The sequence below is a fragment of the Somniosus microcephalus genome, chromosome 32 (genome assembly GCF_052327205.1).
Source record: "Somniosus microcephalus isolate GS21.2 chromosome 32, FLI_Smic_1.0, whole genome shotgun sequence".
NCBI lineage: Eukaryota > Metazoa > Chordata > Chondrichthyes > Squaliformes > Somniosidae > Somniosus > Somniosus microcephalus.
Window position 1 is genome coordinate 14,167,693 of NC_141018.1, and position 24,723 is coordinate 14,192,415.

A 24,723-nucleotide genomic window follows, 5' to 3' on the forward strand; every position below is an offset into this window, starting at 1 on the left:
CCATCTGTCAAGACTTCTTGAAAGAAGAAATGTCAGCGTTTGACAGCTCTGTGAAGCTGTCACACACTGACATTGTGAGGGTGCCGGTTAGTTCTCCTAGTAACCCCTAGGTGGCACCTTCATGAGTAGTTTCCCCTGTGTTAATCCTTAATTGACTGTTATTGGGCTTATGAGTTTCACCTGTGATTTGTAGTATATAAGTTCTGTTTCCCCCCCCGCCCCCACACCCCCCTTCTCTGTGCTCAGTTCTTGACAAGCCTTTGTGCCAAGTGGTTGCTTGTCAGAGCTTCTAAAGTGTAATTGTATCTTTGTGTTTATTAAGTAAAGTACTTTGTTTGAACTTTATACCTGCCTCTAGCCTCGTCTCTGCACTTGGGTCCAGAACCAGCCTTGCTGTGACAGCAAGACTGAGCCATTATGGACCCAGCAGTGATGGAGGAACTTCGTTCTATTCTCTCCCATCAAGGTGCTTTCCTCGGCCGCCTTGAGCAACTTCTCCAAAGCATTTCGGGCAAGATAGATACGTGGACTCAGACCATTCAACACCTAGCCGCTGTGGCTTCTGCTCAGGATGTTCCTCTTCAGTCAGTTCCTTTGGGTGCTACCCCACCGGCTGCCGATTGCCAGACTTACCGAGAGCCTCGCCTACCTGCGCTGGAGCGCTATGATGGTGATCCAGGCAAGTGTCGTGGCTTCCTGACCCAGTACTCCCTGGTTTTTGAACTTCAACCTTCCATGTTCCATTCATCTCGCTCTAAGGTAGCATTCATTATTTCACTACTCTCGGGAAAAGCTCTTGCCTGGGCTACCGCTATCTGGGAGCAGCAATCCTCGGTCTGCTGTGACGTTGTCTATTTCACCGATGAGATGGGCAAGGTCTTTGACCATCCTGTGAGTGGACGGGAGGCAGCTAAGAGACTTTTGAATCTCCGCCAGGGCGGCTGCAGCGTAGCCGACTTTGCCATTGAGTTCCGCACACTCGCTGCGGAGAGTCGCTGGAACACCGAGGCCCTTCTTTCCATGTTTTTTTACGGCCTTTCTGGAATTATCAAGGATGAACTAGCGTCCAGAGAGATCCTGGAGGACCTTGACACGCTCATCTCCCTCGCTGTCAGAGTGGATAACCACCTCCGGGAGCATGCTAGAGAGAGGAGATTCACTACTTCCACAGGGGTGAGATCGTCCGGTGTTCCGGATCTGACCAGGAGTTTCCAAGTACCCCTGAGTCCACCTGTTAGCACGGAAGAGACACCTATGCAACTCTGCAGAACTCTGCTCTCCCAGGTTGAGAGAGGAGATTGAGAGAGGGGTGTTGTCTTTACTGTGGCCTGTCTGGTCATTTCAGAGCCACATGCCCAGAGCTCCAGGAACAAGCCAGGAGGATTGGGAGGTTATGGACTGATCAAACCCCCTTCTACCCCTTCTGTCTTCCAAACCCTGATTCCTACTCGTCTCTCTTGGGCGGGAAAGCAGTTCAATCTGCAGGCGTTCATTGACTCTGGGGCCGCGGGTTGTTTTATTGACCGTACCCTGGTGCACAGACTGAAGATTCCTTTCTCCCGCCTGGACCAGCCTTTACAAGTCACCGCCCTCGATGGCAGGCCCCTTGGTTCTGGGCACGTTCATCATATCACTGGAGTGTTACAGGTCCAAGTGGGGGAGAGACATCAAGTGTCGTTGCAGTTTCACCTGATAGATTCCCCTGAGCTCCCTCTCGTTCTTAGACACCCGTGGCTCTTTCTCCACAACCCTCATATTGACTAGACTACTGGGACGGTGCTGGAGTGGGGCCCTTCGTGTTCAACTAACTGTCTCCAGGTCTTCCCTAGTCTGCCTCGTCCTTCCTCTCCCGAGCCAGCCGATCAGCTGGACCTTGCTCGTGTGCCTCCTGAGTATTCGGACCTCCATGCGGTATTTAGTAAGGGGCGGTCCTCTACACTCCCCCACCCCCCACACCGGCCTTACGACTGTGCGATTGATCTCCTGCCTGGCACTTGCCCCCCTCGGGGTCGGCTCTACTCTCTCTCTCTCTCTCTCTCTCTCTCTCTCTCTGGCCCTGAGAATGTTTCGATGGAGGAATATATCAAAGAAGCCCTCGCCACAGGTTTCATTCGTCCTTCCACCTCCCCAGCGAGCGCAGGTTTCTTTTTTGTAAAAAAAAAGGATGGTGGTCTCCGACCTTGTATAGACTATCGGGGGCTTAACAAGATTACGATTAAGAACTGCTATCCTCTCCCTTTGATGTCATCAGCATTTGAGCAGCTACAGGGAGCTACCATCTTCTCCAAACTTGACCTCCGCAACGCGTACAACCTGGTCCGCATTAGGGAGGGGGATGAATGGAAAACTGCCTTTATCACCCCGAGCGGTCACTGGGAATACCTTGTCATGCCCTTTGGTCTCACTAACGCTCCTGCTGTCTTCCAGGCTCTGGTCAATGACGTGCTCTGGGACCTGCTGAATCAGTTCGTGTTTGTTTATTTGGATGACATTCTCATCTTCTCGAAGTCCCCCCAGCAGCATGTCCAACACGTCAGGCGGGTGTTGCAGAGGCTCTTGGAGAGCCGTCTCTTCGTCAAACCCGAGAAGTGTGAATTCCACGTCACTAAGGTCACCTTCCTGGGCTACGTTATCTCTGGTGGAAGCGTCCAGATGGATCCGAGTAAGTTTCAAGCTGTCCTGAACTGGCCGAGTCCCACGTCGGTTAAGCAGATTCAGCAGTTCCTGGGATTCGCCAACTTTTACAGACTCTTCATCCGTAACTTCAGCTCCCTTGCCGCCCCCCTCTCTGCATTGACCAAGGGCTCGCCTGTACGGTTCAGCTGGCGTTCTGAAGCAGAACGGGCCTTCCAGGAGCTCAAACAACGCTTCACCTCCGCCCCCATTCTGATCCATCCCAATCCCATCCTGCCCTTCATCGTAGAGGTGGATGCCTCGGATATTGGAGTTGGGACTGTCCTGTCCCAGCGCTCCCCCAAGGACCAAAAACTTCATCCCTGTGCCGCCTTCTCCTGTCGCCTGAAGCCAGCTGAGTGTAACTATGATGTCGGCAACAGGGAGCTTTTGGCAGTTAAGTTGGCCTTTGAGGAGTGGAGACACTGGTTGGAGGGAGCAGAACATCCTTTTGTCGTCTGGACCGACCATAAGAACCTGATATATATTCAGGACGCTAAGCGCCTCAACCCCCGGCAGGCCAGGTGGGCACTCTTCTTTAACCGGTTCAACTTTCTCCTGTCTTACCGCCCAGGGTCTAAGAACCTCAAACCGGATGCCCTTTCTCGCCAGTTTGACCCCTCGGAAAAGGACCGGATTCCGGAACCTATCGTCCCTCGTTCCTGCATCGTGGCTCCTGTCGCGTGGGAGATTGAGACTGTGGTGCGAAGGGCCCAACGTCAGGAGGCCGATCCCGGAGGAGGCCCTCCTAATAAACTATGTTCCCAGTCAAGCGCGTGCCCAGGTTCTTCAATGGGGCCATTCTTCTCAATTGACGGGTCATCCTGGGATCCATCGGACTCTCGAGTTTCTTAAAAGGAGATTCTGGTGGCCCGCTATGGAAGCCGACACCCGGGCCTTTGTCTCCGCTTGTCCCGTCTGTGCCCAGAACAAGACATCCCAACAACCTCCGTTTGGTCTCCTGCATCCCTTGCCTATTCCCAGCCGTCCCTGGTCTCATATCGCCCTGGATTTCATCACCGGGCTACCTCCATCTGAAGGGTTCACCACCATCCTAGTTGTGGTTGATCGCTTTTCAAAGGCTGCTCACTTCGTCCCTCTTGTCAAGCTTCCCTCTGCCAGGGAGACCGCCCAGCTGGTTGTCCAACACGTCTTCCGCCTTCATGGCTTGCCCCTGGATGTTGTCTCTGACCGTGGTCCTCTGTTTTCATCTAGGCTTTGAAAGGCCTTTTGTTCCCTCCTGGGGGCTTCTGTCAGTCTCTCTTCGGGGTTCCACCCTCAATCTAACGGCCAGACTGAGAGAACTAATCAGGATCTGGAGAGGGTGCTACGAAGCTTTGTGTCCTCCAATCCTTCCTCCTGGAGCAAGTACCTGGTCTGGGCAGAGTATGCACATAATACCCTTCAGAGCTCCTCCACTGGTCTTTCGCCTTTTGAGTGCCACGATGGCTTCCAACCGCCACTCTTCCCGGAACAGGAGAGGGAGGTAGGAGTGCCGGCTGCCCAGGGGTTAGTCCAACGCTGCCGTCGTACCTGGAGGAGGGTCCGATCCGCCTTGCAGCTTGCCTCATCTCGGCAGAAGGTGCAGGCCGACCATCACCATCGCCCAGCTCCTCGGTTCCGGACCGGACAGAAGGTCTGGCTGCCTACCAAGAATCTTCCGCTCCATGTAGAGTCCTGCAAGTTGGCTCCTCGGTTCATAGGACCTTTTTTAGGATTTTGGAGCAAGTAAACCCGGTGGCCTACTGGCTCCTCCTTCCTCGATCGATGAGGATACATCCCACATTTCATGTCTCTCTCCTCAAGCCAGTTCTTACTAGTCCCTTGGTTCCTGCGGCTAGACCCCCTCCCTCCCCCCTCCCCGTATGATCGACGGCCAGCAAGCCTTCACGGTCCATCGCCTCCTTGATTGTCGCCGGGTCAGAAGGAGCATCCAATACCTGGTTGACTGGGAGGGTTTCGGTCCTGAGGAGCGTTCCTGGGTTCCGGCCCGGGACATTTTGGATCCGGAACTCATAAGGGATTTTCGCCGTCGCCACCCGGCTCGTCCAGGAGGAACGTCAGCCGTTCCTAGGGGAGGGGGTCCTGTGAGGGTGCCGGTTAGTTCTCCTAGTAACCCCTAGGTGGCACCTTAATGAGTAGTTTCCCCTGTGTTAATCCTTAATTGACTTATTGGGCTTATGAGTTTCACCTGTGATTTGTAGTATATAAGTTCTGTTTCCCCCCTTCTCTCTGCTCAGTTTTGACAAGTCTTTGTGCCAAGTGGGTGCTTGTCAGAGCTTTGAAAGTGTAATTGTATCTTTGTGTTTATTAAGTAAAGTACTTTGTTTGAACTTTATACCTGCCTCTAGCCTCGTCTCTGCACTTGGGTCCAGAACCAGCCTCGCCATGACAGACATTCTGTGTAGTTTGAGGAGACCTTGTGTTCAGGACTCATCAAACCTTTCAACTTTGTAGAAAGCAGATGACTGTTGGTTCGGAGGATCCAACAGCCAGTCTGTGAAGTCTACAATGGAGATGTCTGGACTCCGGATCCAAAGCGGCTGAAGGCTGTAGGCAGAAACAAAGGTAAGTGAACATTTTATAACACTTAACACTCACCTCACATACTTACCACTGCACACTTGCACCCATCACTCACCTCTACATCTCACTTTCAGGCCCATCCAACCCCCGCAGACCTCCTACTCGACTCCTCCAACCCAGCGGGATTCTCCGAGGTCGGGAAGCCTTCACCTGAAAAGGTAAAATGAGACTAATCCTTTTTTTATGCCTGTTAACAGGCAGTTAAAAGGATTTAATCCCTTTCCCACCTCGGAGACGGGACCCGGGGCAGGACATCCTCCTGGCAAAAGGGCACGGAGGTGGGATGGGGGCGGGTTTGCCATCTGCCTCCACTTTCTGCAACTTTACCAGCAGTCCTGCCCCCATACCCACCTCCTCGGGGCTGACAAAATGTACTCAATGATGTCCAATTCTGGGCACCACACTTTTTAGGAAGGATGTGAAGGTGCAGAAAAGATTGATGATGAGTGGTTCCAGGGATGAGGGACTTCAGTTACGTGGATAGACTGGAGAAGCTGGGGTTGTTCTCCTTAGAGCGGAGAAGGTGAGAGCAGATTTGATAGAGGTGCTCAAAATCATGAGGGGCCTAGCCAGAGTAGATAGAGAGAAACTGTTCCCATTGGCGGAAGGGTCGAGAACCAGAGGACACAGATTTAAGGTGATTGGCAAAAGAACCAAAGGCGACATGAAGAAAAACTTTTTTATGCAGCGAGTGGTTAGGATCTGGAATGCTCTGCTTGAAAGGGTGGGGGAGGCAGATTCAATCGTGGCTTTCAAAAGGGAGTTGGAAAAGTACCTGAGAATTTTTTTTTAGGGCTACGGGGAAAGGGACTGGCTGAAGTGCTCTTGCAGAGAGCCGGCATGGGCTCGACAGGCCAAATGGCCTCCTTCTGTGCTGTAACTGTTCTTTGATTCAATGAGACCACCTCTCATTCTTCTCAATTCTAGGGAATACAGGCCTAGTCTGCTCAATCTCTCCTCACAGGACAATCCCTCCATCCCAGGAACCAGTCTGGTGAACCTTTGTTGCACTCCCTCTAAGGCAAGTATATCCTTCCTTAGGTAAGGAAACTAAGACTGTACACAACACTCCAGGTGTGGTCTCACCAAGGCCCTATTTAATTGCAGTAAGACTCCTTTACTCTTATACTCCAATCCTTCATCACTCGTGCTGTCCTGGGTAGAGTTCGTGCCCTCTTGATAGGAGCCTTGAAGGAAGCTTCCACCCTGCCCTGGGGTCTCTTCCACCTCACTCTGCCTGGGGCCTCCACTGTGCATTAGCCCTTTTGTTGTCCTCACCCCGCCTGGGGCTTCCTATGTTCGGATCCAGATCCTCTTCTCATGGGCCACTGCTGCCTGGTTCCTCTCCAGGGTCAGCCCTTGCTCCCGGTGCTCTTCAGCCTACCTCTTGTAAGTGGTCCCCCTTTTTTGACGCTTTTGAGGGCGGTTTCAGGGGGTGGATACTGACACAGGTATCTACCCTATCGGGGTCTTTCTAAAGGGTGGGCTGGCCAATAGGGCGTCGAGTATCTTTCAGACAAAGGAACGAAGAGTCAGCCCACTCCCCGTCCCTCCCGCTGATGGACAAGGGGTGATTAAGTGGTCCTCAAGATGTCATACCTCTTTGGCTGACCAATCATCGGCCTACAACACTTGAGGGCTGTTTCTCCATCTTATCTGGCCATGCTTTTTCTCAAGGCTTAGTCAGCAACTTTGGGCCTATTATCTCCTGTCTCTCATTCCTTGTCTGGTCCCAAGCCTGGTAATTCTAAGACCTTGTTGTCCATGAAGACAGTGTCCTATCTAGTGCGAGCAGCAGCTAGTTGATTATAACTACTGTTTATGTTGGCAATCTCGCGCTGTATTAATTGCAGGAAGGCAGAATGCTTCTTTTTCTCACAGCTTTGCAAAGCTTGACAAATTCTAGGTTTATGACTACTGCATACTTGTTTGATTAATGCAGAAAGGTGACCATATAAAGAACTGTAAAAGTTACAGATCAAAAATACATGTGGTACAATGAATCAAAGTGGATGTGTGAGGTTATAACAAGTGCTCACAATCTGTTAGTAGTCGTCGGGTACATTTTTAGTTAATACAAAGGTGATTTCACAAGATACATGTCCAATGCAGATATATTTTTGAATGCAAATTTTTTTTTTTTAAATCACATTCTAAAACGCTGCCCGGTTGTGCTGGTTCGTGGCATGTTTTGCGTTCGGCGATATGCAAATGAGTGAGCGGAAACTTGAGCAAAGAATTCCCTTTGCAAAGCTTAGTTTTCCATTTTGCCTGGTTAATATTTACTCCACTTTTATTAATCTACATCCAGGGTTTTTTATTAACAAGTGGCTGTTGGTGAAGGAAGTTCACGCCTGGATGAATGCTTGCTTTGAGTGGGCAGGATGTTGACAGCCAGTTAATTGCAGCATTTTGCAATTCAGATGTGGTCCAGGTGCCTGTATTTCCTGGATAATGCGGCATCAGTCACCCTTGGTCCTTATGCACAAATCTTTGAAGGTGGCAGGATAGGTTAATGAAGCACATGGGATCCTGGGATTTATAAATAGAGGGATAGAATACAAAAGCCAGGACGTTGTGCTAAACCTATATAAAACACTAATTCGGCCCCAGCTGGAGTATTGTCTAATTCTGGACACCACACTTTAGGAAGGACATGCAGGCTTTGGAGAGGGTACACAAGAGATTTACTAGAATGGTTCCAGGGAGGAGGGATCACAGTTACGTGGGGAGACTGGAGAAACTGGGGTTGTTCTCCTTTAGAGCAGGGAAGGCTAAGAGGAAATTTGATAGGTGTTTAAAATCATGAAGGGTTTAGATAGAGTAAATAAAGAGAAAGTGTCTCCAATGGCTGAAGGGTCAGTAACCAGAGGGCACAGATTTAAGGTGATTAGCAAAAGAACCAGAGGCGACCTGAGGGAAACAAAATTTACGCAAATTTTAGGATTTGGAATGCGCTGCCTGATAGGACGGTGGATACAGATTCAACAGCAGCCTTCAAAAGGGAACTGGATAAATACTTGAAGGAGAAAAGTTGCAGGGATCTGGGGAAAGAGCGGGGGAGTGGGACTGACTGGATCGCTCTTCGACAGAGCCGGCGCAGACTCGATGGGCCGAATGGCCTCCTTCTGTGCTGTACTATTCTGTGATTCGATGATTATGCAAATCGTACATGGAAATTCCCTCCACTCAAGATTCTAAAGGTCACATTCCTGTAGACACTGATCACACAGGTTTGAGCTGATGTATATCAAGCATTAAAATAGACTACGTTTGCTGAGTTCACGGACACTATGGACCTCTTGTATAGTCCACCAGTCGCAGTTGTACATGGATGTGCTCAGCTGATGAATTTACTAACTAGGATCTAGCCAGGTAAGGGTGCTACGCCACAGGTCTGTCTGGCAGGCTTTGTTCACCAAAGGGATATACAGCTCCAGTCAGTCATTAAAACAGATTGGTACACTTGCCAAAGTCAGCACCCTGTGGAAATGCCACTTAACTTTGCCTTGAGATTATATCTTATTGGTTCTAAGGAACTCTCCTTCGCCCTCTCCTCGGCACCCCAGGGTTATCACAAAATGGCTGCCAGCTGTCACTGTAGCTCAGGAAGCCCATAATAGGTTTTGGAAGATTGTCTCACTGATGCTCAGCTGTACGTCAGATACCTGATACGGGCCAAGTGCTGGGATTCACAGTCAATGACAGGGAGCCCTAGCTTCAGCCCTGATACTTTGGAGGCTTTGTTCAGATAAACCAGCAGAAAGTATCTCTGCCTTCAGATTGTTCACAGAACTTTGGAATCATATGTCTTGGACAGGAACACAAAATAATAAGAAAGGAAAATGGAATGTTAGCCTTTATCCCAAGAGGACTGGAATACAAAGGGGTGGAAGTTCTGCTACAGCTGTATAAAGCTCTGGTTAGACCCCATCTGGGGCACTGCGTTCAGTTCTGGGTACCTCCATGAAGGATATATTGGCTTTAGAGGGGTGCAGTGCAGATTCACCAGACTGATACTGGGGCTAAAAGGGTTAAATTATGAGGACAGGCTGCATAGACTTGTGTTCCCTTGAGTATAGAAGATTAAGGGATGATCTAATTGAAGTGTTTCCACCAGAGGAAATAGAGTCCAGAACAAGGGGGCATAACCTTAAAGTTAGAGTTGGACCGTTCAGGGGTGATGTCAGGAAGCACCTCTTCACACAAAGGGTAGAGGAAGTCTGGAACACTCTCCCTCAAAAAGCTGTTGAGGCTGGGGGGTCAATTGAAAATTTCAAAACTGAGATTGATAGATTTTTGTTAGGCAAGGGTATTAAGGGTTACGGAACCAAGGCAGGTAAATGGAGATAAGATACAGATCGCCATGATCTGACTGAATTACGGAACAGGCTCGAGAGGCTGCATGGTCTACCCTTGTTTCTACGCATCTCTCCTGATGGTGTCAGACTGTCAAACATCCACGGTTAACAGCTGAGCTTCCTATAATGGAGCTCACTCAGGAGGTTGAACAGTTTGCTGGTTGAAAATGGATAAATGCAAACGCCCTAACTCCAAAGCCAGCACTGACCAATGCTCACCTGATAGCTGCTGAAATAGTCCAATTATCACCTAGATTTGAACTTCATATCTGTAATGCAGGACATCAAAATCTAAAGCAAAGCAACACACTGCGGTTGCTGGGAACCTGAAATAAGAACAGGAGATGCTGGAAACACTCAGCCAGTTAGGCAGCATCTGTGGAGAGAGAAACAGAGTTAATGGTTCAGGTCGATGACCCTTCGTCAGAACCAATACCCATAGATACAACAACAACTTGTATTTATATAGTGCTTTTAACATAGTAAAACGTCCCAAGGTGCTTCACAGGAGTATTATAAGACAAAAAATTGACACCAAGTCAATTAAGAAATTAGGGCAGATGACCAAAGAGGTAGGTTTTAAGGAGCATCTTAAAGGAGGAAAGAGGCAGAGAGGTTTAGGGAGGGAATTCCAGAGCTTAGGGCCTCAGCAGCTGAAGGCACGGCCACCAATGGTTGAGCGATTATAATCAGGGATGCTCAAGAGGGCAGAATTTGAGCAGCGCAGATATCTCGGGGGGGGTTGTGGGGCTGAAGGAGATTACAAAGATAGGGAGGGGCGAGGCCATGGAGGGATTTGAAAACAAGGATGAGAATTTTGAACAATCGGATGATGTCGCCAAGGGGCAGCATGTAGATGAGAAATAGGAGAGGACCGAGGATAGATCCTTGGGGGACCCCAGAGGTAACGATGTGGGAGTGGGAAGAGAAACCATTGCAGGTGATTTTCTGGCTACGATTAAATAAGAATGGAACCAGGCAAGTGCAGTCCCTTCCAGCTGGACGACGGTGGAGAGGCGTTGGAGAAGGATGGAGTAATCAACCATGTCAAAGGCTGCAGACAAGTCAAGAAGGACGAGGAGGGATAGTTTACCTTTGTCACAGTCACAAAGGATATCATTTGTGACTTTGATGAGAGCCATTTCGGTACTGTGGCAGGGGCGGAAATCGGATTGGAGGGATTCAAACGTGGAGTTGCGGGAAAGATGGGCACGGATTTGGGAGGCAACAACACGTTCAAGGACTTTGGAGAGGAAAAGGGGGCTGGAGATGGGGCGGTAGTTTGCAAGGACGGAGGGGTCAAGGGTTGGTTTTTTGAGGAGGTGTGGTGATGGCAGATTTGAAGAAGAGGGGGACAGTACCTGAGGAGAGCAAACCGTTAACAACGTCAGCTAACATGGGAGGCAGAAAAGGAAGTTGGGTGGTCAGCAGTTTAGTGGGAATAGGGTCAAGGGAGCAGGAAGTGGACAGGATGAGCGTGGAGAGGTCAAGAGGGGAGATCGGAGAGAAACTGGAGAAAGATGAGAATTTAGTACTTGGGTAGGGGTGAACCTTAGAGGAAGTTTGGCCCGGTGGGCTAGGGGAAGGAAGGGAAGTGTTAGAGGCAGCTGATTGGATGGTCTCAATCTTAGAGACAAAGAAGTCCATGAGCTCCTCGCACTTGTTGTTGGTGAGTGTGGAGAAGACAGGAGAGAGGGGTTTTAAGAAAATCGTTAGCAGTAGAAAATAGTAGCCAGGGGTTATCTTTGCATTCCAGAATGATACTGGAATAGTGAGCAATTTTGGAAGACAAGAGTAGGACCCGATAATGCTTTGTGGTCCAGCCAGATCTGGCGGTGAATGGCTAAACCAGTTGGCCGCCATATCCGTTCAATTCTGCGTCCCTTGGACTTGAGGGAGTGAAGGAGTGGGCTGTACCAGGGGGAATGGCCAGGGTGAGAGCGAGTAATGGTTTTAATAGGGACTAGGGCATCAAAGGTGGTGGTGAGGGTGTGGTTGAGCAGATCAGTAGCTGTAGAAATGTCATGGTGAATGGAGGGCCCAAGGCTGGACATGTTGGGATTTTGTAAGTGCAGTTGTAAGGGAGTTGGGAGAGAGTATTTTCCAGGGGCGGACACAGAAGGAAGTAGGGTTGGGGGAGGGGAAGGGGGATGTGGGTGGAGAGCGATACGAGGAAGTGGTCAGAGACGGCCATATCTGCGATTGACACGGTGGGAGTAGCGAGGCCACGAGAGATGGCAAGGTCGAGGGGGTGGCCGTGAATATGGGTTGGGGAGTTTACATGGAGGGAGAGATTAAGGGAGGATAGGAGGTTAGTGAACTCAGAGGAGAAAGAGCATGATGAATTGAGATAGAGGTTTAAACCACTGAGGATGAGAAGTCGCTCGGTGCAGAGGCTGAGGGAGGAAAGCAGCGAGGATATCTCGGTGATGACATTTTTATCGTACTTGGGTGGACGGTAGAGAATGAGAATTTTAAATGAAAAGTGACAGGGGTGGAACAAGGTGAGATGCTCAAAGGAGGAGAAAGTGCCAGAGGAATAGGGGGACAGACCCAGGTGTGATTTGTTGATGAGAGCCACACCGCCACCACGGCAGTCTGAACGGGGCAAGTGGTGGAAGGTATAGCCAGGCGGGGAGGCTTCATTGAAGAGTAAGGTGTCATCACCCCTCAGCCAAGTTTCCGTCAGGGCAATGACGTCAATGCAGTCATCCACGATAAGCTCATGGATGGCAAGGGCCTTGGTCGCAAGTGAACGGACATTCTGCAGGGAGATGCGGAGAGGGTTGGTGATGGCTGATCCACTGCCAGCGTCCACAGGGTCAGCGCTGGGAGGGGTGAGTTGGACGGGGAGGAGATTGGCAAGATTAGCCTGCCGCAGGCGCACTGGACGGGAAGGTGGGTGAGAGAGTAAGATGGGACAGTTGGGGTTGCTACTCATGAGGAGACAGCGACGAGTGTCACGGTGGGCCCTTTGGAGGATGCCAAGAGAGGCACAGAAGGAAGCTGTAGGCCAATCTAAGAGGGAGGTAACCCCGGCTCGGCGGCAGGAGCGTAGGAAGGTTGAAGAGTACTGAAGGGTTGGGGTAGGGATTTGGGAGGGCAGAGTATCCGAATCCGAGAGAGGAGAGATGAAGGGCAGCATGAGGACAGGAGAGACCGGTCAGGGAGAGATAGAGAGAGAGAAGAAAAAGGTGGAAATAGAACTGAACGGCTCAGGTCTGGAGCGGTAGCCAAAATGCGCACGTGAAAGGACACAGGGAAAAACTCAAGTTACATGGGCCTGGTTATGTAGCAATTATAATGATGCATATTTCCTGGTAGCAGCAGGTTGGTGACAATAGTAGGGAGTCCAGAGTTAAAGTGGGAGGTCCCGTGGAGGGAACAAGTTGACATAAGCAGGCTGGAGTCGGTGTGGAGCATCAACGAACTGTTGTCCAAGCTCAGAGAAAGGAGTAGCAGGTGAGTGAAGTCCAGAAGCTGTTTGAAGGGGAGAGAATTGAAGGATGGAGGTCGTTGCCATGGTAATGAGAATCAGTTGCGGTGCAGGAAGATGATGGCGAAGTTGGAGGTCACCGTGGATCAGAAGCAGCTGAGAAATTGTATAGTCACAACCAGCAACCAGCAAAGCAGAAAAACCAGTCGAACAAGTCACCCAGCTCCGCAGAGGAACAGCCACAATGGGGAAGATCATTTTTTAGCAGCAAATTTTTGACACAGCAAATGAATCTTATGGTGTAATCCAGTGTAGTCCAATGCAGAAACATAGTCTTGCTGCCCTGAGAAGTCCAGGAATTTGGAAACTAAACTTGAGAAGCAGAGAGCAGGGGTAGCCAATGGGTATTGGAGGTTTAAAGCAGATAACTTGTAGTTAACTTGTAGTTAGGGCTAATATGCAGCAACTGATGGAGCCAGGGGAACTTGAACAGTGGGAGCGAGGAGATTGGGGAGAGAAAGAGCAAAGGATGGCAGGGGAGTCCCATGGATAGAAGTGAATGGCTCCAGAGCTCCTTATGAAACTGCCAGCCTAGCGGCAGCCATCTTCAAATACTTCTAGATAGAACAACACTAATGGGTTTGTACAAAAACATGTGTTAACATATTAAAGCCACCCTTTGTTCAATTACAGCAATTTCCTGATATTTTTTACTGTTCCCATGCTGAGGTGCATCAACCAGACTGGGTCATCTTTGTATTTGAACTTTGTTTTAATCCCAAACATAGCACATAGGAACAGGAGGAGGCCACTTAACCCCTTGTGCCTGTTCCATCATTCAATGAGATCATGGCTGATCTGCGACCTAACTCCATTTACCCGCCTTTGGCCCATATCCCTTAATACCTTTGGTTAACAAAAATCTATCAATTTCAGATTTAAAATTAACACTTGACCCAGCATCAACTGTCATTTGCGGAAGAGAGTTCCAAACTTCGACCACCCTTTGTGTGTAGAAATGTTTCCTAATTTCACTCCTGAAAGGTCTGGCTCTAATTTTTAGACTCTGCCCCCTCATCCTAAACTCCCCAACCAGCGGAAATAGTTTCTCTCTATCTACCCTGTTTCCTTTAATATCCTGAAAATTTTGATCAAATCACCCCTTAACCTTCTAAATTCTAGGGAATACAACCCTAACTTAACTCTTGAAGTCCGGGTATCATTCTGGTAAACCTACGCTGCACTCCCTCCAAGGCCAATATATCCTCCCTAAGGTGTGGGGCCCAGAACTGCTCCCAGTGCTCCAGGTGTGGTCTAACCAGGGCTTTGTACAGCTGCAGCATAACTTCTACCCCCTTGTGTTCTAGTCCTCTGGATATAAAGGCCAGCATTCCATTCGCCTTTTTGATTATTTTCTGTACCTGTTCATGACCTATGTACCTACAAATAATATAAATGAATGAATGGATGGGGAATCTGGGTGTGTGGTCCCGCGAGTTCCCAACCAGCACTCCCCGCGGGCACGGCTCCTCATTGCCGAATGAGCTCTCCGATTTCCTGACCAACGTTCTTCCCGCAAACAATAATACCGTTAAAAAAAAACAGGTCAAACCGAGCGATCATCTCATCGATGTTTGTCCGGCACAGAGTGACTCCTTTTCAAAAAGAACTCATTGTATAAAGTGCTTGGCTTGACAGAGAAGATGGGAAATAATTGCAAGTGCTATCACTAAGTGCATACAAAAAAAGAGAGAGACTTGTTTTTATATAGTGCCTTTCACGGCCTCAGGATGTCCCAAAGGGGAGTTGAGGAGAACTTTTTTCACCCAGAGGGTGGTGGGGGTCTGGAACTCACTGCCTGAAAGGGTGGTAGAGGCAGAAACCCTCATCACATTTAAAAAGTACTTGGATATGCGCTTGAAGTGCCGAAACCTGCAGGGCTACGGCCCAAGAGCGGGAAAGTGGGATTAGGCTGGATCGCTCTTTGTCGACAGGTACAGACACGATGGGCCGAATGGCCTCCTTCTGTGCTGTAAATTTCTATGATTCTAAGCGCTTTACAGCCAATGAAGTACTTTTGGAAGTGTAGTCACCGTAGTAATGTAGGAAACGCGGCAGCCAATGTGCGCACAGCAAGCTCCCACAAACAGCAATGAGATAATGAGCAGATCATCTGTTTTACAGTAGTTGCCTTGGCTGTGTTGGGCGAGGAAGTGTTAAGTCCCACGGAACCCAGCTTTCAATTGCTGCCGTCAGTGTGTCGGTGACGAGTTGAGAAACCTCCCTCTCTTAACCCTGAGGCACAAACAGGGTTTCCGCAATCACAGCGCATCCCGGACTACCGCAGCAGTATGGTGCCGGGTTAAATTGGTCACCAAAATGCAGTCGAGGTCAATAGAGTGGACGACACGGGACTACAGTCTCAATGAGTTCCTGAGAAAGTTTCGAACATCGTTGCCCAAAATTGTTAAAGTCACCGAGGGATTCCTGGGTCGGCACGAAGTGGACACGATCAGTTCCAGCACAGTAAGCCAGGCTCCTTCAGTAACTGCGAGCAGCCACACTGGGGATGTTCGCTGGGTAAAACTGTCGGATTATCTGGGAGATCCAATTCCACCTAAAGTTAATGCTTTATATATTTTTATTATAGGATTAAATACGGAATTTCTATTGATCACACATTAACGTAACATATTCTACTCGTACAGAATTTCTGAATAAGATGACTGGTACTTTTCAGTTGCGAACAATTCGCCTTTCAGCACTTCAATGACATATGGGTAAACTTACAAGCGAATGTTACTGTTGGTTTATTCGCGGATGAAGAGTTGTCTACTGTCCGGAATATAATCTTAATCCGTTAATATCATCAACAGTAAATTCTGGGCTCTATTTCTTGAACTTTAAGCATTTATAGTTTTTTTTATTCCAATCAGTAGCCAATATAAAGTAGGACAGCATTTCTCGATACTTGCAATACAGGCTGGGTTTAATATTTACAACAGGAGTCTTGCCTCCATTGGGGAGCCCTCCTAGGGGAGAAGGACTGCTACAGAGATGGTGCCTGCCCCAGCCTGTGAGCTAGACTTGTCCCCGCACCTTTCAGTTGGAACATACAAGATTCTTTGTTCTTTCCATTTCCCAGCCTCCAAACTGGCCTTTTCATCCGTTTCATTCCCTGTGTTTTTTCAGTCCTGACGAAGGGTTTCGACCTGAAACTTTAACTCTGTTTCTCTCTCCACGGATGTTGCCTGGCCTGCTGAGTTTTTCCAGCATTTTCTGTTGTTATTTAAGATTCCGAAGGGGATTGACAGGGTAGATGCTGTGAGGTTGTTCCCCCTGGCTGGTGTGTCTAGAACTAGGGGGCATAGTCTCAGAATAAGGGGTCGGCCATTTAAGACTGAGATGAGGAGAAATTTCTTCACTCAGAGAATCTTTGGAATTCTCTACCCCAGAGGGCTGTACATGCTGAGTCTTTGAGTATATTCAAGGCTGAGATCGATAGATTTTTGGACTCTAGGGGAATCAAGGGATATGGAGATCGGGCGGGGAAAGTGGAGTTGAGGTCGATGATCAGCCATGATCTTATTGAATGGCGGAGCAGGCTCGAGGGGCCGAATGGTCTACTGCTCCTAATTCTTATGCTCTTATGCTGGCAAGGCTCCATTATTGACCATCCTAGTTGCCCTGTGGCTGGGCCCTTTCCTTGCACTGTTGAAGTCCATGTGGTGAAGGCACTCTCACAGTGCTGCTAGGTAGGGAGTTCCAGGTTACGGACTGACCCAGTAACAATGAAGAAACGGCGATCTATGTTGAATTCAGGATGTTGTGTGACTTGGATGAGGAGTGATGGTGTTCCCACCACATTGCCGCTCTTGTTCCTCTCCATGGTAAGGGGTAGTGGAGGAGAGAGCTGATGTCAAAGTAACCTTCGCTCCAAACAATGGACAGCCTGATATTCAGTATTTGAATTTTCTAGATAACCAGCATCTCAGATGATGCACCACACCAGGTGTGCACACGTTTTGTGAAAAACTCTTTTTTTTTAAAAAGGCATTTAGGTGCAAGTGGGGATAAAATCCTGATAAGACTGCTGAATTAATGGATGCCTGTTAGATGCCAAGAGGAAGTAAAGTTTAAAATAGTTAAGGAATGTTTACACAGTGGGAGTATAAGATTGCGCTAGTATTGTCATGGTAGCGGGGGAGGTTCTATTGAAGGAGAAGAGGGAAGAATTAGGCTGACTAACCCCAGTATTCAGATACAAGTGAACTTGTAAGGCACCTCCAACAATCAAATATTCAATAAATCAACTCAAAAGGGTGGAAGTATTTGCAATGTACCAAACCTTGTTCTTGCCTTCAACCCATCATTCATGCACCTCTTCCTGGTTAGAAAGAGCCCGTGCCAATAATAAGTAACCATATTATAGCATAAATAAATTAACCTGAAGCAACATGTAGTAAGTTATTAAACTAAACTTTCTTTTTGCTAGGCAACAGAAACATGTTTTGAAAAGTAACCTGTAGAACTGCACTGACCTTAAATTTCTGTGGAGCCAGGAGGAGCGCTCCTGTCTCTCTCTCTCTCTCTGCACTCCTGCTCCTCCTGGCCTTCTTATCAAAGGCCTCCCCACGGTCCCTTTAGAAACTGCTGGTGGGGCCTCAGTCGACCCGGTAAAGCTGAGCGGAGTTTGCACAGCACAAGTTCCACCCAGCACCCGCTGAATTTGGGAGCGGGGTCCTAAAATGGGCATTAAGACCCACATTAGCATATTCAAGGGGCCAACGCCTGTTTCAGACAGGTGCCCTGAAGACGAGGAACGCGTTAGCTTTCAATATGGCAGCCAGCGCACTGCTGAGGAGGGGGGGTGGATCGGATGCAGAATTCCGCCGCCAGAAATTAATTCCCTGAATATTGATTTAGGGCCCCAGAAATGGGGTGCCACGCATGCAAAATTCTCCCCCAGAGAGTGTGTGAATAGTAAAAGGGGAGGGGGGGGGGGGGTCGGTGGAAAGATGAAGCATGATAAACTGGCCAGGTGGATCAGGCTCCAGTGGCCCGGGAGTCTGGCGGAAGAAGAAAGACAAGGAGAAGCCGGTCGATGCCAAGTGTGCAGACCACCTGTAGGGGGTTTTGGTTTGGGGTTTGTGTCTGGCCAGTCAGGCGTATCTGAGCTGCTCCAGCCCTGTGCGGTTTGAATCGCTTCCCCTCTGGTTCTGACCACCGGACTTATTATGAGCAGCGATATAAACAAAACGAGACCAGTGGTGTGGTGCAAAGAAAACCAATGTTTATTAAAAATAGAGAAAAATAAACACTATACAGAGAAAAATCACTATGTATGTAACACAATTACACTTAGCGGGGGAGGAGAAACAGACACATCGAAGGAAAATGACTAAAATGACAATTTTAGCAATCCCCTTAACTCCCACCCTTTACACCTAAGTTGTCTTGCGATGGGCCAGAAAGTTTATGCTCACCAGTCTCGGATGTTAGAACGCCTGCTCCGTGCCCCGTTGCCTGCCGATGTCTTTAGGGTTTTCACCGCCCAGAGCAGAGATACCCCAGTGATTCAAAGGTAACTGTCAGTATCCTGCTTCCCTGGACGGGCTCTTCGTCGTCGATCTTCTTGATGGTAAGGCAGGGCACCGGAGTCCAGGCAAGAGAGAGAGTGATATGGCTTCCCGAGGGACTACTTATACCCCTTTCTGGGAGCCCTTATCACTCGCCAGATCAGCTTGTTTCTTTGTCTGACCTGGACATGTTGAAGATGATACAAGGGAAAACGATCTGGGCCCATCGACCTGGATGGCCGGTTAATCGGTCTTTAAACGTCCCATAAGTGTTTTCCTTTGTGTAACTGGTCTTGTGATGGGGCCATTCCAGTTTTAATGCCCCGTTGAACGTTTCCAAACAGTGTTGAAGTCAGCTAACGAAGGTCTGAATGCAGCTATTACCCGTTGATTATATGTGCAAACGGCCTTGATGGGTTTTAATCAGAGGCCCGAATGCCACTGTTTGCTTCTCATACATAAATGCAGAAGGCCTGTCTGCCTTCTAATTTCTGGAACATTCCTTCTTTGTCAGTCCAAACCTGAACTTTGCAGGCCTTGGCCATGAGGTCGACCGTAGCCATCTTGTTGGGCCCTGGAGCCCTGGATTTTAAACTCAGTCCAGCCAGGGTTTCTCCAATAAGCCAGAAGTAAATCTTCAGAGGAGACATGAAATTAGCGAATCCTTTCACACCCCACCAATAGTATTCCGGCCAAGGACACCCACCCCAAGTACCAACCCTCCCCACCTCCCCAGAAACATCGGCACACCCTTCCCACATTGCCAGCACCGACTGTCAGAGAGCAAATGGGAGTTTTAGTTAAGATCTGACGTTGTTACGGTCAATGTTAAGGCCAGTGGCATGCAAAGTGGCAAGTAGAAAGATAAGGTGCTGTTCCTCGAGCTGTTCATTAGAACAGTGTAGAAGACCAAGGACAGAGAGGTCAGAGTGGGAGAGGTGTGGAGAATTGAAGTAGTTAGTGCCAGGAGGCTCAGGGTCATACTTGTGTTCAGCAAAGCGATCATCTAATCGGAGTTTGGTCTCCCTGAAGTAGAGACTGCATCGTGAGCAGTGAACCCAGTGTACTGGCTGGAGAAAGTACATGTCAATCGCTGTCTCACACACAGAAGGCCCTGGAGAGTAGTGTGGGGGAAGGTGAATGGACAGATGTTGCATCGCCTGCGCTTGCAGGAGAAGGTGCCAGGGAAAGGACGGAAGGAATGGTCTCTTCGGAATGATGAGAGGGGAGGGGAGGGAAAGATGTACCTGGTGGTGGGATTGCGTTAGAGGTGGTGGAAATGAAGAAAGGTGATCTGTTGAATTATAGAATCATAGAACAGTACGGCACAGAAGGAGGCCATTTGGCCCATCGCGTTTGCGCCGGCTCTTTCGAAGAGCAATCCAGTTAGTCCCACTCCCCAGCTCTTTCCCCATATCCCTGCAATTCTTTTCTTCTACAATGTAAGTTTAGAATCACAGGTCACACACAGATTACCCAAAGGGTCTTAGGAGTTGTAAGGCTTTTTATTAAAGAGCTACAGTTTTAAAGCATAATCAGATATTACATATGGTTTAAGCTGAGTATAATAGACATACAACCGGTGACGGTAGAGAGCGATCTACGACTCCCGAATCGGAATGCCACGACCGGACGGACGGTTGGTTCGATGCCCGATGAGACAGCGTGGAGGTTTCGGGTCAGCGGGTCTCTGCAGTCAGTAACAGCGGTCACTTCTGTTGATTCATCCCCCGAGCTGTTGGAGGTGTTAGGCATCAGCCAGCAATGATCCACCTCCGAGGCTAAACTTAGTCAAGGTGTTAGGCCTGAGCCAGCATTGAGTTCCACCTCGAAGAAGCCTTCACCCCTCATTGTCTGATTCCCTCTCTCAAACCTCTATTTATAGTTATTTCGGTGGGCTGTGATCTATTAGTGTCAATTATCTATAATCCAAGTGTGGTGCGGGAAGACATCCCTCACTGCCCCTTCCTGCATGGCTGACGAGGCCTTTCTCTTATCTTTCTGAGGAATGTTTTGTTCTCTTTCTTTAAGGACATTTTATGACTTTATGGCTCCTTATTATCTAGCTATGGTATTATCATCCTGTGTTTTCCTGCATTTTACGATCCTCTTATCATTTCCATTTGTCTTTTGGTGTTTGTTATTTGACCTTTCTGACACTTCAGCCATTTGTTCCTGACTGCATTTTAATCTCTGTTCTAAGAGGCAAACTTCATCTATGAATCTAATAGCTATTTCTTACAAGTATTTACATTCTGTCCTTGGACCCTAAGAGCTCCTCAAGTCTTTTGTGTGTCCTACAATCTTCAGGCGTTTATAATCCAAGCTCCCAAGAACTCGAAGGCTGGTGGGGTCAAAGGTGAGGAAAAGGGGGAACCTATTCCGCTTCTTAGAGATGGGGGGTGGGGGAGATAAGGGTGAGGACAGAAGCATGGAAAACGGGTCCGACTCGCTCAAGGGTCCGTGGTCAACTATGGTGGGGGGAATCCTCGACTGAGCTAAAAGGAGGCTATTTCGGAAGCTCTGGTGTGGAATTTGGTGTCATCAGAGCAGATGCGACTGGGAGAGGGGAATGGAGTATAATCCAGCTATTGTGGGAGTCAGTGGACAGCCTATCCCCAGAGATAGCGAAGTCTAGGAAGGGAAGGCAAGAATCAGAAATTGACCTTGTAAAGGACGGGGTGGAAATTTAAATCAAAATTGAAGATCAGTGCGAGAGCAGAAGGCAGCCCCAACACAGGCATCTATGCAATGGATAAAGAGGTCAGCAATGGAATATAATGTGAAGAAATGTGAAGTTATCCACTTTGGTAGGAAAAATAGAAAAACAGAGTATTTTTTAAATGGTGAGAGATTGGGAAATGTTGGTGTTCAGAGGGACCTGGGTGTCCTTGTACACGAATCACTGAAAGTTAACGTGCAGGAACAGCAAGCAATTAAGAAAGTAAATGGTATGTTGGCCTTTATTACAAGAGGATTTGAGTATAAGAGTAAAGTCCTCTTACTGCAATTATATAGGGCCCTGGTGAGACCACACCTGGAGTATTGTGTACAGTTTTGGTCTCCTTGCCTAAGGAAGGATATACTTGCCATAGAGGGAGTGCAACAAAGGTTCACCAGACTGGTTCCTGGGATGGGGGGATTGTCCTATGAGGACAGATTGAGTAGACTAGGCCTATATTCTCTAGAGTTTAGAAGAATGAGAGGTGATCTCATTGAAACATACAAAATTCTTACAGGGCTTGACAGGGCAGAGGCAGGGAGGATGTTTCCTCTGGCTGGGGAGTCTAGAACCAGGGGTCACAGACTCAGAATAAGGGGTTGGCCATTTAGGACTGAGATGAGGAGAAATTTCTTCACTCAGAGGGTGGTGAATCTTTGGAATTCTCTACCTCAGAGGGCTGTGGAGGCTCAGTCATTGAGCATATTCAGGATCGAGATCGATAGATTTTTGAATATTAAGGGAACCAAGGGATATGGGGATAGTGCAGGAAAGTGGAGATGAGGTAGAAGATCAGCCATGATCTTATTGAATGGCAGAGTAGGCTCGAGGGGCTGAATGGCCGACTCCTGCTCCTATTTCTTATGGGACCTGAGTGGGACTGGAACAAAGAATGTTCGACATATTTTACAAATAGACAGGCACAGCTAGGACCCATGAGTGTTCCCATAGTGATACCTTTTATCTGGAGGAAGTGAGTGTACTTAAAGGAAAAGTTGTTCAATGTGAGAAGACGTTCAGCCAGGCAGAGGAGGAGGAGTGGTGGTGGATGGGGACGGATTGAAGTGTACGCCCAGTGAAGACGGTTAGGGCAAGAAAACTGTTAAAATAGCAAATGGCATCAGAAGAGTCACAGATCGGGTAGGGAACCGGACAAGGGGATGGCGGGGTGAAATGGAGTTGAGATAAGAAGAAATTCGTTAGGTGGGTAAGAGCAGGAAGAATCGATTTGGTCGACCTGGACAGTCCTGTTTGTGGATCTTAGGGAGGAGGTAGAAGCAGGACACTTATCTTGACCAGGTCAGCCGTGGTTCAGTGGGCAGCACTCTCACCTCTGAGTCAGAAGGTTCTGGGTTCAAAGTCCCACTCCAGAGACTTGAGCACATAAATCTAGGCTGACACTCCCAGTGCAGTGCTGAGGGAGTGCTGCACTGTCGGAGGTGCCGTCTTTCGGATGAGACGTTAAACCGAGGCCCCGTCAGCTCTCTCAGGTGGACCTGAAAGATCCCAAGACACTATTTCGAAGATAGAGCTGGGGAATTATCCCCGGTGTCCTGGCTTATATCTATTCCTCAATCAACATAACAAAAACAGATTATCTGGTCATTATCACATTGCTGTTTGTGGGAGCTTGCTGTGCGCAAATTGGCTGCTGTGTTTCCCACATTACAACAGTGACACTTCAAAAAGTACTTCATTGGCTGTAAAGCACTTTGAGACGGTCGGTGGTTGTGAAAGGCGCTATAGAAATGTAAGTCTTTCTTAGGTGTGAACTGAGGCTTTAGGCAGCTTAATAGTCTTCTTGAAACCTGACAGCAATTGTGAAACACAACTCTGTGCACTGAGGCATTGAACACCATTAGATTTCTTCCTGGTGCACACCCAGGTGACCTCAGAGCTAGATCACGCAGGCACTGCAAAACAATGTCTGCCTCATCAACAATGAATCACTGACTAAGTTGCCAGAAAAAGTGGTCAGCCTGAGGATTGGAATCTTTTTAGAAATCAGCAAAGGGGGACCAAGAAATTGATAAAGAAAGGGAAAATGGAATATGAGCACAAACTAGTGAAAAATATAAAAACAGACTGTAAAAGCTTCTATAGGTGTGTGAAAAGGAAAGACTGGCAAAGGTAAATGTAGGTCCTTTACAGTCAGAGACGAGAGAATTTATAATGAGGAATGAGGAAATGGCAGAGAAATTAAATAAATACTTTGTTTCTGTCTTCACGGAGGAAGAAGCAAAAAACCTCCCAGAAATACGAGAAAACCAAGGGTATGGCAAGAATGAGGAACTTAAAGAAATTATTATTAGTAAAAAAACAGCACTAGCAAAATTAATGGGACTAAAAGTCAATAAATCCCAAGGACCGGATGACCTACATCCTAGGGTTTTGAAAGAGGTGGCCATTGGGATAGTAGGCGCATTGGTTGTTAACTTCCAAAATTCTATAGATTCTAGAACAGTTCCTGCAGATTGGAGGATAGCAAATGTAACCCCACTATTTAAGAAAGGAGGGAGAGAGAAAACGGGGAACTACAGACCTGTTAGACTCACATAGTACAGGTAGACTACCCTTTATCCGGACTTCCGAAAACCGAAACCCTCTAAAAACCGAAGGTTTTTTCGTTCAGCGTAAGTCGTGCGTACGAACGAAAAAACTTTGGTTTTTAGAGGGTTCCGGTTTCGGAAGTTCGGATAAAGGGTAAGTCGTGCGCACGACCCCCCGCGGACCCCGCCGGCCCCGACAACCGCCGACCCCGACAACCGCCGACCCCCCCGCGGACCCCGCCAACCCCGACAACCGTCGACCCCCCCCGCGGACCCCGCCGGCCCCGACCCCCGCCGACCCCAACTGACTTACGCTGAGCGTCAGCGTAAGTCGTGCGCACAACCCCCCGCCGACCCCCCCGCGGACCCCTGCCGACCCACCTTCCGAAATCCGAAATTCTCCTTTATCCGAAACTCGGCTGGTCCCGAGAAAATGTTGGAATGTATTATAAAGGATGCAATAACTGGGCACTTAGAAACTAATAGTAAGATTGGGCAGAGTCAACATGGATTTATGAAAGGGAAATCCTGTTTGACAAACCTATTGGAGTTCTTTGAGGATGTAATTAGTGAAGTAGACAAAGGGGAACTGGTAGATGTGGTGTATCTGGATTTTCAGAAGGCCTTTGATAAGGTCCCACACAAGAGGTTGGTGAACAAAATTAGGGCACATGGAATTGGGGGTAATATACTAGCGTGGATTGAGAATTGGTTAACAGATAGAAGACAAAGAGTAGGGATAAACGGGTCTTTTTCAGGATGGCAGGCTGTGAATAGTGGGGTACCGCAAGGATCAGTGCTTGGGCCCCAGCTATTC

General features: G+C 48.4%; 1 protein-coding gene across 3 annotated transcripts in view; it reads left to right on the top strand.

The window, feature by feature from the left end:
* The first annotated feature begins 5,089 nt into the window (after nucleotides 1-5,089).
* LOC147097275 (uncharacterized) overlaps nucleotides 5,090-24,723 on the top strand; it is a 47,914-nt gene continuing 28,280 nt past the window's right edge. Inside the window, exon 1 of one of the 3 annotated variants that reach the window (XM_085972092.1) lies at nucleotides 5,090-5,241. Coding sequence is in view for 2 of the 3 variants with exons in the window: in XM_085972090.1 (XP_085828216.1) it covers nucleotides 15,436-15,582 (147 nt within the window). In the remaining variant the exon portion in view is untranslated. Of the gene's footprint in view, nucleotides 5,242-15,326; nucleotides 15,583-24,723 lie in introns of those variants that run through there. The other 2 variants (XM_085972090.1, XM_085972091.1) reach the window with 2 other exon arrangements.